This window comes from Oncorhynchus mykiss, chromosome 17 (assembly GCF_013265735.2).
Source record: "Oncorhynchus mykiss isolate Arlee chromosome 17, USDA_OmykA_1.1, whole genome shotgun sequence".
NCBI classification, from domain to species: Eukaryota; Metazoa; Chordata; class Actinopteri; order Salmoniformes; family Salmonidae; genus Oncorhynchus; species Oncorhynchus mykiss.
The window spans coordinates 79925606-79938346 of NC_048581.1; the positions used below are offsets into that span (position 1 = coordinate 79925606).

Genomic DNA, 12741 nt, shown 5'->3' on the forward strand with positions numbered 1-12741 from the left:
ATGTTACGCGACCCCAGCCGTTTAAGCCCATTATAAACATATATTGGGGTTGTGGCTTGCGCATTGTGGTCGGGCAACCTTGGTTCTAATTCCTGTTGGTGCAATGGATTGGGGTGTCAGAAGTGGGACGTCCAGGGGTGGCTTGTAGACATTACTAGCGCCCCAAGTGTGTACAGTATCATTTCAACAAACTAGCCATTTGAGGTGCTTTCTTCCCTCCCGTGATGCATGTTGCTATGGCTAACAACAACATGGAGAGCGGGCCAGCAGCCTGGAATTCCTATCCGGAATGTTGGTGACGCTTGTTCCCTGATCTTGTCTAGATGGGATACAGCTTTTGTGAAATTGACGTCAATTACAATTTTGGGGTATTATGGCTAACCTTTACCATTTCTCCGCATTCTCCTAACCTGCTGTCATGAAAGTTGAATTTGACAGAAGCTGTATCCCTTATAGACGAAACGTTCATTGGTCCCCAGTTGTCACAGAAAGTCATGGAGGGAAGAAAATGGGTTCATCCAATCTTTACATAGGGGGGGACGTCCCAGTTGTCCTCGAGTATGGATCTCAGATGGTATAATCAGTTTACCCAAGGTTACATTCTTTTAGGAAAATACAAATGTTTTAAGAGATCACAGTAAAAATTGTGTAGTTCCCTTGAAATAATTATTTATCATGTTCTGTAATTTCCTAGATGCACAACACCATCCCTCCGTTTACAATGAGATGATCTGACATGACGTACTTCCTCCATGACTGACATAATGCCATTTTGATCTGAAAGTACAGCGGTGTTTCATGTTGTCGCAGATGCTTTTGAGCGTAAATATTTGCTTTACATCTGCATTGATACGTGCATGTTAGATAAGAAAACGGAGTTAAGACTTCACGTTAATTATATGATTGCTCGATTTCAGTTTTCTTAGACCACATTTCAATTTGTAGGACCAACAGTGCGATAGACGCCGTTAGCGCATTCATAGCCACATTGCTATAGCGAGGTCGTCGTCCGGTGTCGATGACACAGCTAGCTAACGTTAGCTAGCCAACCTAACAAAGGAACACTGGGAGTGGGACCGTGGTAGCCTCGTTTGCGAGAATATCTCAAACTCTATGTCGTTTAAATACAATTTGGTTTAATCAAGATAAATAGCGTCCATTTAAATATCTAAACTATTTTTGTTTGTTGCAAAACCTGTTTTTTTTCACGACTGTTTTGTACCAATCGGTTCGTGTCGTCGGGCATAGCCCTCTAAACACTTGACTATCTAACGTAAGCTTGCCAGTGCTGTGTTTTGGTCTAAGAAAAGGCGTTGTGCGTAAAAATGGCAGAGGTGTACATTCGCGTGGCCGAAGAAGAGAATGAGGAGCCCATGGAGATCCCATCCGAGGATGATGGCACAGTGTTGCTTTCTACTGTGGCAGCTCAGTTTCCAGGGGCCTGCGGCCTACGATTCAGGAGTCCAGTTTCGCAGTGCATGCGAGGGGTCCGTTTGGTGGAAGGGATTCTTCATGCACCTGAAAACGGCTGGGGCAATTTGGTCTATGTTGTCAATTATCCCAAAGGTATGGTGACGGACTTTTTACGTGTTATTTTATTAGCCACCAACTGGTGGACAAATGCATTACAATAAATGTATAATAAATTATTCAAGCGTCAACTGTTCCCTAGTTATATGCAACACATGGAATGAGTATCTAGCCAGGCAAATGTCTGTAGTGTTCCAACAGCGATTGAATGAGCTGTACCACACTATTTCAGACAACAAAAGGAAAATGGACGAGATTGATGCCTCCTCGGCTGTAAAGATGAAGAGGGGTGACATGAAGACTTCAGACCTGATTGTACTGGGATTGCCATGGAAAACATCTGAACAGGACCTGAAAGATTACTTCAGCACCTTCGGGGAAGTCATCATGGTACAGGTAAAGTATCTGATTAGCAATTTCATTCATGCTGGTCACTTGAGTGCTGTGGATCCATTTTTCTTCCCTTTTACACAGCTCTAATGTGCAAGGCCTTGCTATATCTGTGGTTCCTACTAAACTAACATTTGAGACATTTTAAAGCGGCAGTGAGCAGTTTAAACAATGACAAAGCGTTCTCTCCACCACCATTTTGCTACGGGTTGGATCTGGAGAAACATAGCCACGCTCAAATTCATAGATTGAGCTATGGATGCAAGGACTGACCATCAATGATATCAACATAATAGTTTTAACTATGTTTTGATGGTATAGTGTTTCTCTTACTTTAACAAACATTGGAGTAAAGCTTATTTTGGGTTGTGATGCGGTATGTACATTTAACTAAGCTCATAAGGCAGTTCTTAGTTAAATTCTTCATGAATCAATGGGTACATATCATTTATGTCCCAAAATGAATGTAGCAACTGCAGATTAACCCAAAATGTTTAAAGGGGAAATGTAGGTTTTAACCCCATGCTCCTACTTACAGGTGAAACGAGATGTGAAGACTGGAAACTCAAAGGGATTTGGCTTTGTGAGGTTTACTGAGTATGAAACTCAAGATAAAGTGATCTCTCAACGCCACATGATTGATGGAAGATGGTGTGACTGCAAACTCCCCAACTCTAAGGTAGGTGTTTGTATCTGTATGGCATGTAGTAACATAGATCATTAATGGCAAGAGCGCTTATTTCAGATCGCACAGTCCCACCACCTCCCCCTAATGCCATATATTGTTAATGTGCAATACTTTTTTTCTACCTTTTGTAAAACAGCAAGGTCCAGATGAGCCCATGAGAAGCAGGAAAGTGTTTGTAGGCCGTTGCACTGAAGACATTTCCGCTGATGAGCTGCGCCAGTTCTTCATGCAGTATGGCGAGGTCACTGATGTCTTCATCCCCAAGCCCTTTCGTGCCTTTGCCTTCGTCAGCTTTGCTGATGACCAGGTTGGTGCCACTGCAAATTGAAAGACATTCTTTTTTTTGCCATCTGCTGAATTACCCCTTTAATGTCACTGGCATGTTTTTTTTTCTGTCCAGGTTGCCAGTTCCCTATGTGGAGAGGACCTGATTATTAAGGGGGTCAGCGTGCACATCTCAAACGCTGAGCCAAAGCACGGCAGTAGGCAGATGATGGAGCGAGCAGGGCGGTTTGGAAATGGGTTTGGGGCTCAAGGCTTTGGTAGTAACCGCACAGGGTTAGGGAGCAGTGCTGGGAGTAATATGGCTAATTTTGGCAACTTTAGTCTGAACCCTGCCATGATGGCTGCTGCTCAAGCTGCCCTGCAGAGCAGTTGGGGAATGATGGGTATGTTGGCTAGTCAACAAGGGCAGACTGCCACCTCGGGCACCACCTCTACTGGGCAGACTAGCTCCACCAGGGATCAGAGCCAGGCCTACAGCACAGGCAACAGTAACTACGGCACCAGCTCAGCCAGTCTAGGTTGGGGTACCGGTTCTAATTCAACAACCAGTGGTAGTGGGTTTAGCTCAGGAGGATTTGGCTCCAGTATGGAGTCCAAGTCTTCAGGGTGGGGTATGTAAGTAATAGTTTGTATGGTAAGTATTGTGAGATGTCTTTTTCCAAATCTATTTCTGGTGTTACACGTATCTGATAGCTAAACGCTTTTGTCAAATGTTTTGTAAATTTGGAAAATGCTCAAGATTTAATTTAGAAAGTGTTTGAGGTGAATTATTATTTACCAGAGTGTTCAGCTTAAGTGCTACTTTAAGTTTGTCCTGACCTATTTTCAACTGGATTCTTAAAGGCATGTATTGTGAGTTGTGATGTTTCTGAAAATGCATGAGAAATCACTATGATTCACTATTCATCCATATATTTGACAACAATCTTGCATTGGAAAGAATCTGGTTGAAACTGAAATGTTTAAGTGCAACTTTATTTGCAGTCAAGTTCAATGGAAAAACCTTCACTACAATCTCTTCTGCAGTTCACTTCTCTTCCATTTTCCCGGGAAGAAGCTCCTCTTTGGCAGCATTCTTTGGGTGATGTCAGTATCACTCTCCCTCTTCCCATCTGTAAATGCTTTGCCATCAAACAACGGCTTCACTCCGCATGTTCTAAAAGACGGTGGGTGTTTCATTTTTTATCCACTTTTTAATGGAAAGAACTGCGCAGCTGACATTTTAAGAACTCATGAGTGCGACTGAGGATGGCTTGTGGCGAAGAGTGAATCGATGAGTGAGCGAACGGAGAGAGAAAAAGAAAGCGTGAAACGGACTGGTTGTGCGATGAAAGAGCCCAATTTGACTGCTTTTGTGAGAGTGAATGGAAGCTGCAGATGCTACAAGCTCCTTCCCCCTAAAATGGACTTTCATTTAGTAGTACTTCAAGATCTTTTATTGTAGCAATTTTTCCTACCCTTATTGATCAAGTGCAGAAGTAGTACACAAATGTAGTGTGGAATGTTGTGCTGAATATTTGTCTTGCTTATATAACCTACCTGACCTGAATGCTGTATGGTGTGTGTGGTTTCTTTCCTTGTTATTGATGCTCTGTAAGTGTGAACTTGATGTGGATGACACCTGCCGAGGACACTGGGGACGTGAGTTTTGGTGTGAGAGCATGGAGTGGTGTGGTTGTCATATTTCCCAGTGTGTTTCAAAGGTGTTTTAGACATGTCAAATAAGAGTTCTCTAATAAAACTTTGTTTTTGAATAGATATGCTTATATGAATATTGGGTACTTTTGTGACATTTGAGTTGTCGAAATCTAATTTAATTCACATATCTAGGGACCTTGGACACTGCTGACCGAGGTTTCCATCTGAACCCGGACTGGAGTCAGTGTCCTGAAGGATGAAGACTGAAGTCCTCACAGGCTTGAAATGGGGTCTCTTATATTTATGGTAACCTAAAAGGAGTCAGAATGGGGTAGTAAGTTTGGATACATTTCTAATCAGACCTGATGACAAGTATTGTTTATTTGGCTATTTTAAAATAACATTGCAGCATTGGGTAGAACTAATCTATTCTTTGGGACAAGACAATGAACAGGTTGATATTTCAGATTGTGTACACAGGATATTACAGCACATCTCAATGGTGAATGGGAACACCTGTTGCCCTTCAAAATTGTATTGAACTGATGTTAATGTGTAGATCTGTAAATACATTTGGAGAAGACATTGGAACAGTGCTTACATTTCAGCCAATGAAGATAATATTGCTGTACCACTTGGAATTGTAATCAATAAATATTTTCTGCCAGTTTGGTCGAGCAGTTGATGCTGTATTAGTAAAAGTACACATGCTATTAACTGTCTGTATAATCGCTTAGTACTAGGGTAGCAAGTTTTCCCTCCCTACACCATCTCTGTATTCTTCCTCTTCCCTGCAATCTTCTTCCTTGTGTCTCTCTGCTCCTGGTTGGCGCTGGCAATCTCTTCACTCTTCCTTTGTATGAAGTTAGCCTAGAAAAGAGTGTTTGTTATTTCAAACGTAGGGGACAATACCTATGTTGCTGTGGAAAGCAACTCCCTAATAAGGGTCCAAATATGACTGGTACCATAAAAACAGTTGTCGGGTTGGGTCCATCATAAAACGATACAATAAAGCTTCAAGAACTGACTGTTAATCAAACCTGTGACTTATTGTTAAATTAGCCAATACCCACCAGTGCTGTACTTCGACGAGCTGTAAGCTTCACATCCTCTACAGATACTGTGCTTCTTTTGGCATGCCTACAATTTAACCCCCCGCAACACACGTTAGTTTTAATCTGATTATGAAACAAGCAAATTATTAACCTTCATGGTCTTGCCTGATTTGATTTCTACTTGCTGAAGGAACCTTTTATTCTGTTTACAATGGCCCCTGCAGAGCATTTGAGGCCAATCACCCCCCCGCCCCACCTAACTGAACATTGCATAAATGAGGGACTGGAAATCATTCATTTGTTACAGCAGGATTGTCAGTCAATAAACACGGATTTCATAACATCAATACAAGCTGTGTGAAGACCTTTTACCTTGCGAAGGCCTCCAAGTCCTTTGCAAAAATATCTAAAAAGGAAAAAAAGAAATGCTGTCAATCATCTGAAACATACAAGCAAAAGAATTTCAGTGTAAAGTGGCCCCCAGATCATCACCGATCCTACACCAAAATTTCACAGTGGGTGCGAGACACTGGCTTGTAGGCCTCTCCAGGTCTCGCCCCCACTGTGAAACTTGGAGGATCGGTGATGAACTGGGGGTGCTTCCGCAAGGCAGATTAGTCTTTGTGAAGAACGCATTAATCAAGCCACGTACAAGGTTGTCCTGGAAGAAAACTTTCTTCCTTCTATGACAATGTTCCACAACTCTGAGGATTGGTTTTTCCAGCAGGACAATGCTCTATGCCACACAGCCAAGTCAATCAAGGTGTGGATGGAGGACCACCAGATCATGACCAGCCCAATCTCCAGACCTGAACCCCATTGAAAACCTCTGGAATGTGATCAAGAGGAAGATGGATGGTCACAAGCCATCAAACAAAACCGAGCTGCTTGAATTTTTGTGCCAGGAGTGGCATAATGTCACCCAACATCAATGTGAAAGACACATGAAAGCTGTGATTGAAAATCAGGGTTATTCCACCAAATATTGATTTCTGAACTCTTCCTAAATTAAAACATTAGTATGGTGTTTAAAAATGAATATGAACTTATTTTCTTTGCATTATTCGAGGTCTGACAACACCGAATATTTTGTGTTATTTTGACCAGTTGTCATTTTCCGCAAATAAATGCTCTAAATGACAATATTTTTATTTGGGAGAAATGTTGTCAGTAGTTTATAGAATAAAACAAAAATGAGAATTTTACCCAAACACATACTTATAAACAATAAAACCAGAGAAACTGATTATTTTGCAGGGGACGCTTAATTTTTCCCAGAGCTATATTTTTCACCTTGTCGGCTTGGGTATTCGAACCAGTGACCCTTCGGTTACTGGCCCAACTCTCTAACCGCTAGGGATTTTGACTACGTGGTATACAGCTACGACCGGAAGTTATTTTTTCGTAGCAGGTAAGGAGTATTAACATAACAGGTTAGGGGAATTAGCTTATGGTTAGGAAAGTGTTAGGGTCAGCTAAAATGCTATCCTAATCTGCTACGAAAAGTCACTTCCGATCCTAGCTGTACTCCATCTAGTCACAACCTCCGCTAGGCTGCCTGACTATTTTTTGCCACATCAGTACAGATGAAGGAAAGGAGACAAGGGGAACAATCTACATCTGACCATTGAGATACACAGAAAGTGTTATTTTTTATTTATGACGCTGACGTCAGAGGACTTGATAGTCAATGTATGTATGGTCATCTGCCCATCTATCCTTGGTCTTTCAGGAAAACGACGAGGAAAGGAAGACATGGGGGTGTTTGGACAAATCCTTTTGAGTCTCAAGATTTTCCAGTAAACCCCCCAAGACCCGAATATGTAAATAATATGTTGACAAGAATACCAAGCCTGTCATTTGGCTAGTTGGAACTACAGTATTACCACGTTTACCAATCAAATCCATCCCACGTAGGGGCAGTTTCTGGACTGGGACAGAATAACATGTGAATTTGACTGGTGCTTGGACAGAGCAAACCCAAGGTGGAGACCGTGCACAAAGATGTTCATAACGAACTCATACCAGTCATGCACAGCAATCTCTCCTTCCCTAAATACATTATTTGTTGATGTTTGTTATTATAATACTCACCACATTGCCTGAACGTCGTTTCAGCTATTGCTGCTATAACCTGTCGACTGAATTCCTTCTGATGATCCTCACCAATGCTTTGACACAGTCTTCCCACTGTATAGTGGACTGCTGCTTTCAGTCTCTACGGGTTTAGTGGAAACATAAGTAAATACTAGCTTTGTCCATCTTCATCTAACTGACAACACGTGCTTCCATGACACATATATAATTGTGAATTAATAAATCAAAGGTTAAAGTTGCACCTGAAGTTTTCTTTCCTCCTCGTCCATTGCTGTTGGCATTTTCTCCCGACAGTTCACGTTAGCTAGGCAGCTAGTAGTGGATAGCATACATAGCCTACCACACTGGTTTACTCATACACTTTTTCACCAGATGATTTTTAAAACAGAAAACGAAACAATATGTACAATCGTTTCTATAGTATCTATTTAATGGGCATGGGATAATCTTTACGACAAATCAAATTCCGCTAAACTTGAAAAATTGCGCGCTTAGAAAGGCGGATGGTGTCATCCAATTGAACCAATACTAGGCCTATAGCACCACCTGCTGGGCTGGAGTATTACAAAACAATGCATTCATGGTCCAGTGCTTTATTCATGGTTTTTAGTAGATTAAATGTATTGTACATAGTCACGAAATCCTCAAATGTATATCATGTTATTTTTATTCATGTTGTTAAAATGTTGACTATTTTATTTGAACTATTTTGCATACTCAAAACATACCATGAGCATGTCATATTAGTGATACATTTATGAAGAATATTTAGCAAATGTAAGGTTGAAGAAATATTGTGCAAACTTTATGGTGAAAGAATTATCAAGCACTCCTTTTATAAATCTGCTTGCAGACTTTATCCCCACAGGTGATTTCCTATAAGAGAGAGGAAAAATGCATAACAGTTAGACCTACTAATACAAATGCCATCAATGTAGTTAAAAGATATGAGTACATGCTACATGCCAGATAGAGCTCATCTCCTTCTATCCAGTGTGTCCACCCTCTGTTCTTCTTCTCTCCCTTCTGAACACACACCAGTTTATCATTGTCCCAGTTGACCACCGTCTGTAATTAACAAGAGTACTTATCATAATGGGTTGTGTGGACCATAACTTTAAAACACCTGGGACAGCGCCAGCTTGCTTGAAACAGGCTTATAGACAGCTCTGTTACATATTGTCCTCAATGTTGCCATATTAATGGCCACAGTTCAATAAGCAATAAGGAGCAAAATAACAAAAATGGACCAATTCATCATGATAATGATATGACGTAAATTATAAAGTGCCGGCGCCCATAGGAACTGTAAATTGCAAGTTTCTACCTGGACTTTTCTGTTATCCATGGCTTTGGTCACCTCCTCAAACTCTTCCCCAATCTTGAATGAGACTGTGTAGTTTTTGAAGGTAGTGAATGTTTTGATGGTGAAAGAATCCCCGTCTTGCTCAATCACTTTCTGAGGTTTCAACATGTTTGCAATCTTGCGTGTTGCAAAATCAATGCCTGTAAGGAAAAAAATCCTGCATGTGTTACAAATATATCCTAAGGGACTGAACATTTCCAATCCATTCTCAGTAGGAAACTGGTGAGCTAGGCTATGAATCATAATTCCAAAGTTACACATTTGAATTCTTCAGAATGTATTTCGAAAGAAGTTAAGATTCATATTATATGGAGTTATAATTCTACTGGTGAGCATGTTGAGCAAAAGAAAGAAGATAGACATTGCAATTCAATATTAGGAAGGTGTTCTTAATGTTTTGTACTCTCAATGTATATTATAATAATATATATTATAATTTAGCATTAAAAGTTTAAGTTTGTTCCACCTGAGCAAGTCTGACCACAAGTCACAGACCACTATGAGGACACCAAATGTGTTTGATGAATCCTTTTTGTCTTCTTCTAATGCCTCTGGCGGGGAAAGTAATCCAAAAGTAACTGAAGAATCTTAAAACACGGGACGAGATGTTAAAAACTGTCCATTGTGCCAATAGATGGAATGCACTCACATGAGATTTGCTGTGATGTTGACAGAGTGGCATGGGAAGTTTATTTCTTAGACTGGGTTAAGATGTCGATTTTGGGACACATCCTCAGTAGTGTGCCTTCGAATCAGTGGGTGTTTCGGCCTTTAATCACTAAACACCCTCATCAAAGGTGGCCAGCTAAAGGGTGATCAAGCCTTAGCTTGTGTCCCATGCCCAATTAAGATTTCCCACGGGACTATGCAAGGCAGGAGCGTCCTCTTCCCTGAGCCAGCCCTACAGCTGACCGCATACCTCATATGCCCTCCTCAAGTTGGAGGGATCTGAATTGGGTTCTCAGGTGGGGGTGGGGGGTCATGAAGTTATAGCCTAGCAAGGGTCCTTCCGTTTGATCCAGATCCACTGGCTGCCTCTTTCAGCTGCTTGAGAAACTGCTCTGACGGTCTGCCGCAGAGCCTGTCCATGGATTCCAAGTTCTTTCAGCAACCTGATGGTGGAAGAAGCCACGAATCCTCTGCATCCCACTTCAACTGGCCAGACTTTTGCATTCCAGCCACGCTGAGTTGCGTCTGCTGCCAACTCTGTGTAACGCAGTTTCTTATGCTCGTAGGCCTCTTCAACAGAGTTTTCCCACGGGACTGTGAGCTCTATGATGTACACAGCCTTTCGTGAAGGGGACCAGAGTACCATGTCTGGCCTAAGGTTGGTAGAAGCAATCTCAGGTGGAAAAATGAGTTGCTGGCCAAAATCGACAAGCATCTTCCAGTCCCGGGCCATGGCTAGGTGTCCAGTTTCTGGCTTCGTAGGAGGATACTTGGGCCTTTTCTGTCCCTCCCGGATGAATGTTGTTGTTTTGACAGGATTGCTTGTTTTTGGAGGTAATGAATTGGTTGCACTCCTCTTGGTCTCAAGTGCTGCAGCCAGGCTAAGTAATACGATTATGTTACAGATTTTGGTGTAGGCTAATACAAAATGTATGTTACTGATTACACTTTTGGTCACTGTAACATATTACATTTAGAAAGTAGCCCTAACCCTGCAGGTGCCCCCATATGTGTCACATACTAAATAAAACATTTACACAAATGCATAGAGTTCAGACAATAACAATCACATACATGTTATTATTGTTTTGAATTACTGACAGAAAAGAGAAATTAGAATTATGAAAACGTATTGATTTGAAGATATAGGCCTATCTAATTAATCAATAAAAGTGAAAAAAATCAAAGATAATTTCAGTTGAATAAAACGGTACACTACCCTACCTAATGTCTGCATTAATTAATTACCAACAGATAGAGTGAGTATTGGTTAAGTGGGACACCTGGCAAAGTGTGACACTTAAGCTTTGTAATGGATATCTTTAAATGTGTACATTAACATTGTGCCTGTGTGTTAGTGAGGACGTATGTGATGTAATCATTGTGGGCGTGGCATTCCGTGTAATGACACCTGTCTCTAGATGCCTAACGTTAAGGTTATAAAAAACAAAGAAAGGATATTCAGTGACTAATTACGACCTATTTTGTAATGGGATGTCATTGTAAATCAAAATGACTGTAAATCGTTTTCTTACTACTCCCACCTTTTTAGAATATTGGCATTTTGACAGTGTCCCAGTATGCCAATCGCCTACTGTCAAAATGGGACACTCCTCTAGGCCATTTTAATGCAGAAAATATATTTCAGGGGATTATGAAATACATGTTTTCTTAATAGAAATCCATTTTCTAAATAGGATCACATGTTGCATTTAATTTTCTTCAAATCTGCTATCACCTAGCGTGCTATAAAAAGGGTAGCCTAGTGGTTAGAGTGGTGGACTAGCAACCAGAAAGTTGCAAGTTCAAACCCCTGAGCTGACAAGGTACAAATCTGTCGTTCTGCCCCTGAACAGCCAGTTAACCCACTGTTCCTAGGCCGTCATTGTTAACAAGAATTTGTTCTTAACTGACTTGCCTAGTTAAATAAAGGTAAAATAGCATAGCTGCATTTTACTTAGAAAGATATTACCTAACCAACATAAAAAATCCTAGCTAGCTATATTCATAACCTTACAGGTGATGACTAAAAAAGTGTATTTTGCTGTATTTGACAATAAAACAGTCAATGAAATTGTTGAGGGGTAAGGTCTTTCTGGTTTCATTCTACAAAATGTCCGTTAGAGTGTAATGTTGAGAATGTTGAGCTGATAGATCTAGATGAAGTTCATTTTATTTATAGGCTATACAATTACATATAGGCTACATCATATAATTAATATCAAGAATGATGATGATGATATGATTAATATCAAGAATGATGATGATGATAATAATAATTATAAATTATAATTCTTAATGTTCCACAAAAATACATAAAGCATGTTTTTATACATTTCATTTGTATGAACAATTGAAGTTTATCATACAAATATTGAAAATACTCATATACTTTAATTTATCCTTCTTTACAATAAAGAATGAAGTGTCCCACTTTGTCAATCAAGGTGTCCCAATTTGCCAGCATCGACTTAAAAAATGTGGCCTCAGCACAATTTGTGTTTGTAGAAAAGAGCCATCCATCCTGTGTTTAATATTTCTTTCTTAAGATGTTTAGAATATCATGTTGGGGGTTAAGACAATGGGATGATTCGGTAAGGTGTTCGGGATACACTTTTTCATAACGTGTCCCACTTTACCAATACTCACCCTAATTAATTAACCAATAAATAGTCAATATTATTGTAATCAAAGTCACTTGCCTAAAAACAGAAGAAAATGTAAAAAGAGAACTTACCAAGAGCAACCATGTAACTTTCAAAGTTTTCATTACTAGTCATGTCCCATGTGCCAGTGTAGTCGGTAGGCATGGTGGATACTTGTGTGGCCGTCTCAAACCTTCAATAGACAGCAGTTGTTAGAATGAAGAGATTTAAAGTCTCTAGGATGTCCCATGGTGTGTTAATATAGGGCGGGGGTTTGGTTTACCTCTCGTAGTTGGTTGCTTAGTTGGACAATAGAGTAGAGGAGTAGCCTGGTGGAGGGCGGAACGTGACTTTTTGCACAATTATATGAGGAAATAA

The 12741-nt window shown here is 40.5% G+C and overlaps 3 protein-coding genes across 5 annotated transcripts; 1 reads left to right on the forward strand and 2 right to left on the reverse strand.

Moving 5' to 3' along the window:
* Positions 1-754: 754 nt before the first annotated feature.
* LOC110494662 (TAR DNA-binding protein 43) lies at positions 755-5198 on the forward strand. Of its 3 annotated transcripts, none has more exons than XR_002469303.2 (6): positions 755-1566; positions 1763-1926; positions 2459-2599; positions 2745-2915; positions 3009-4534; positions 4724-5198. XR_002469303.2 is itself a non-coding variant. In XM_021569927.2 (5 exons), the coding sequence occupies exons 1-5, from the start codon at positions 1326-1328 to the stop codon at positions 3510-3512; spliced, it is 1221 nt and encodes a 406-aa protein (XP_021425602.1). In that variant the 5' UTR covers positions 755-1325; the 3' UTR covers positions 3513-5198. The 3 variants fall into 3 exon arrangements, 1 of the variants encoding a protein (XP_021425602.1); XR_002469302.2 differs by having other exon boundaries at positions 3009-4059; XM_021569927.2 differs by having other exon boundaries at positions 3009-5198.
* On the reverse strand, positions 4895-8206 carry cenps (centromere protein S). Its single transcript, XM_021569928.2, has 5 exons — positions 7926-8206; positions 7681-7804; positions 5959-5992; positions 5605-5671; positions 4895-5401 (listed from the first exon to the last, which is right to left on the reverse strand). Exons 1-5 carry the CDS (start codon positions 8010-8012, stop codon positions 5294-5296), a joined length of 420 nt encoding a protein of 139 aa, XP_021425603.1. The 5' UTR covers positions 8013-8206; the 3' UTR covers positions 4895-5293.
* Positions 8207-8260: 54 nt separating this feature from the next.
* On the reverse strand, positions 8261-12617 carry LOC110494664 (retinol binding protein 7b, cellular). Its single transcript, XM_021569930.2, has 4 exons — positions 12456-12617; positions 9011-9189; positions 8650-8751; positions 8261-8559 (listed from the first exon to the last, which is right to left on the reverse strand). The coding sequence occupies exons 1-4, from the start codon at positions 12526-12528 to the stop codon at positions 8506-8508; spliced, it is 408 nt and encodes a 135-aa protein (XP_021425605.2). The 5' UTR covers positions 12529-12617; the 3' UTR covers positions 8261-8505.
* Positions 12618-12741: the final 124 nt, after the last annotated feature.

Bases quoted from the DNA above. Each gene is read 5' to 3' on its own strand.
- cenps (XM_021569928.2), bottom strand. From the start codon at position 8,012: ATGCTATCCACTACTAGCTGCCTAGCTAACGTGAACTGTCGGGAGAAA. The intron at 5,993-7,680 runs GTGAGTATTATA...TTTCCTTTTTAG, and splicing joins AACGACGTTCAGGCAATGTG to ATATTTTTGCAAAGGACTTG. The intron at 5,402-5,604 runs GTGGGTATTGGC...ACTCTTTTCTAG, and splicing joins CTCGTCGAAGTACAGCACTG to GCTAACTTCATACAAAGGAA.
- LOC110494662 (XM_021569927.2), top strand. From the start codon at position 1,326: ATGGCAGAGGTGTACATTCGCGTGGCCGAAGAAGAGAATGAGGAGCCC. The intron at 1,567-1,762 runs GTATGGTGACGG...ACACTATTTCAG, and splicing joins TGTTGTCAATTATCCCAAAG to ACAACAAAAGGAAAATGGAC. The intron at 2,600-2,744 runs GTAGGTGTTTGT...TTTGTAAAACAG, and splicing joins GCAAACTCCCCAACTCTAAG to CAAGGTCCAGATGAGCCCAT.
- LOC110494664 (XM_021569930.2), bottom strand. From the start codon at position 12,528: ATGCCTACCGACTACACTGGCACATGGGACATGACTAGTAATGAAAAC. The intron at 9,190-12,455 runs GTAAGTTCTCTT...TTTTCCTTACAG, and splicing joins AAGTTACATGGTTGCTCTTG to GCATTGATTTTGCAACACGC. The intron at 8,752-9,010 runs GTAGAAACTTGC...TGTTAATTACAG, and splicing joins TGGATAACAGAAAAGTCCAG to ACGGTGGTCAACTGGGACAA.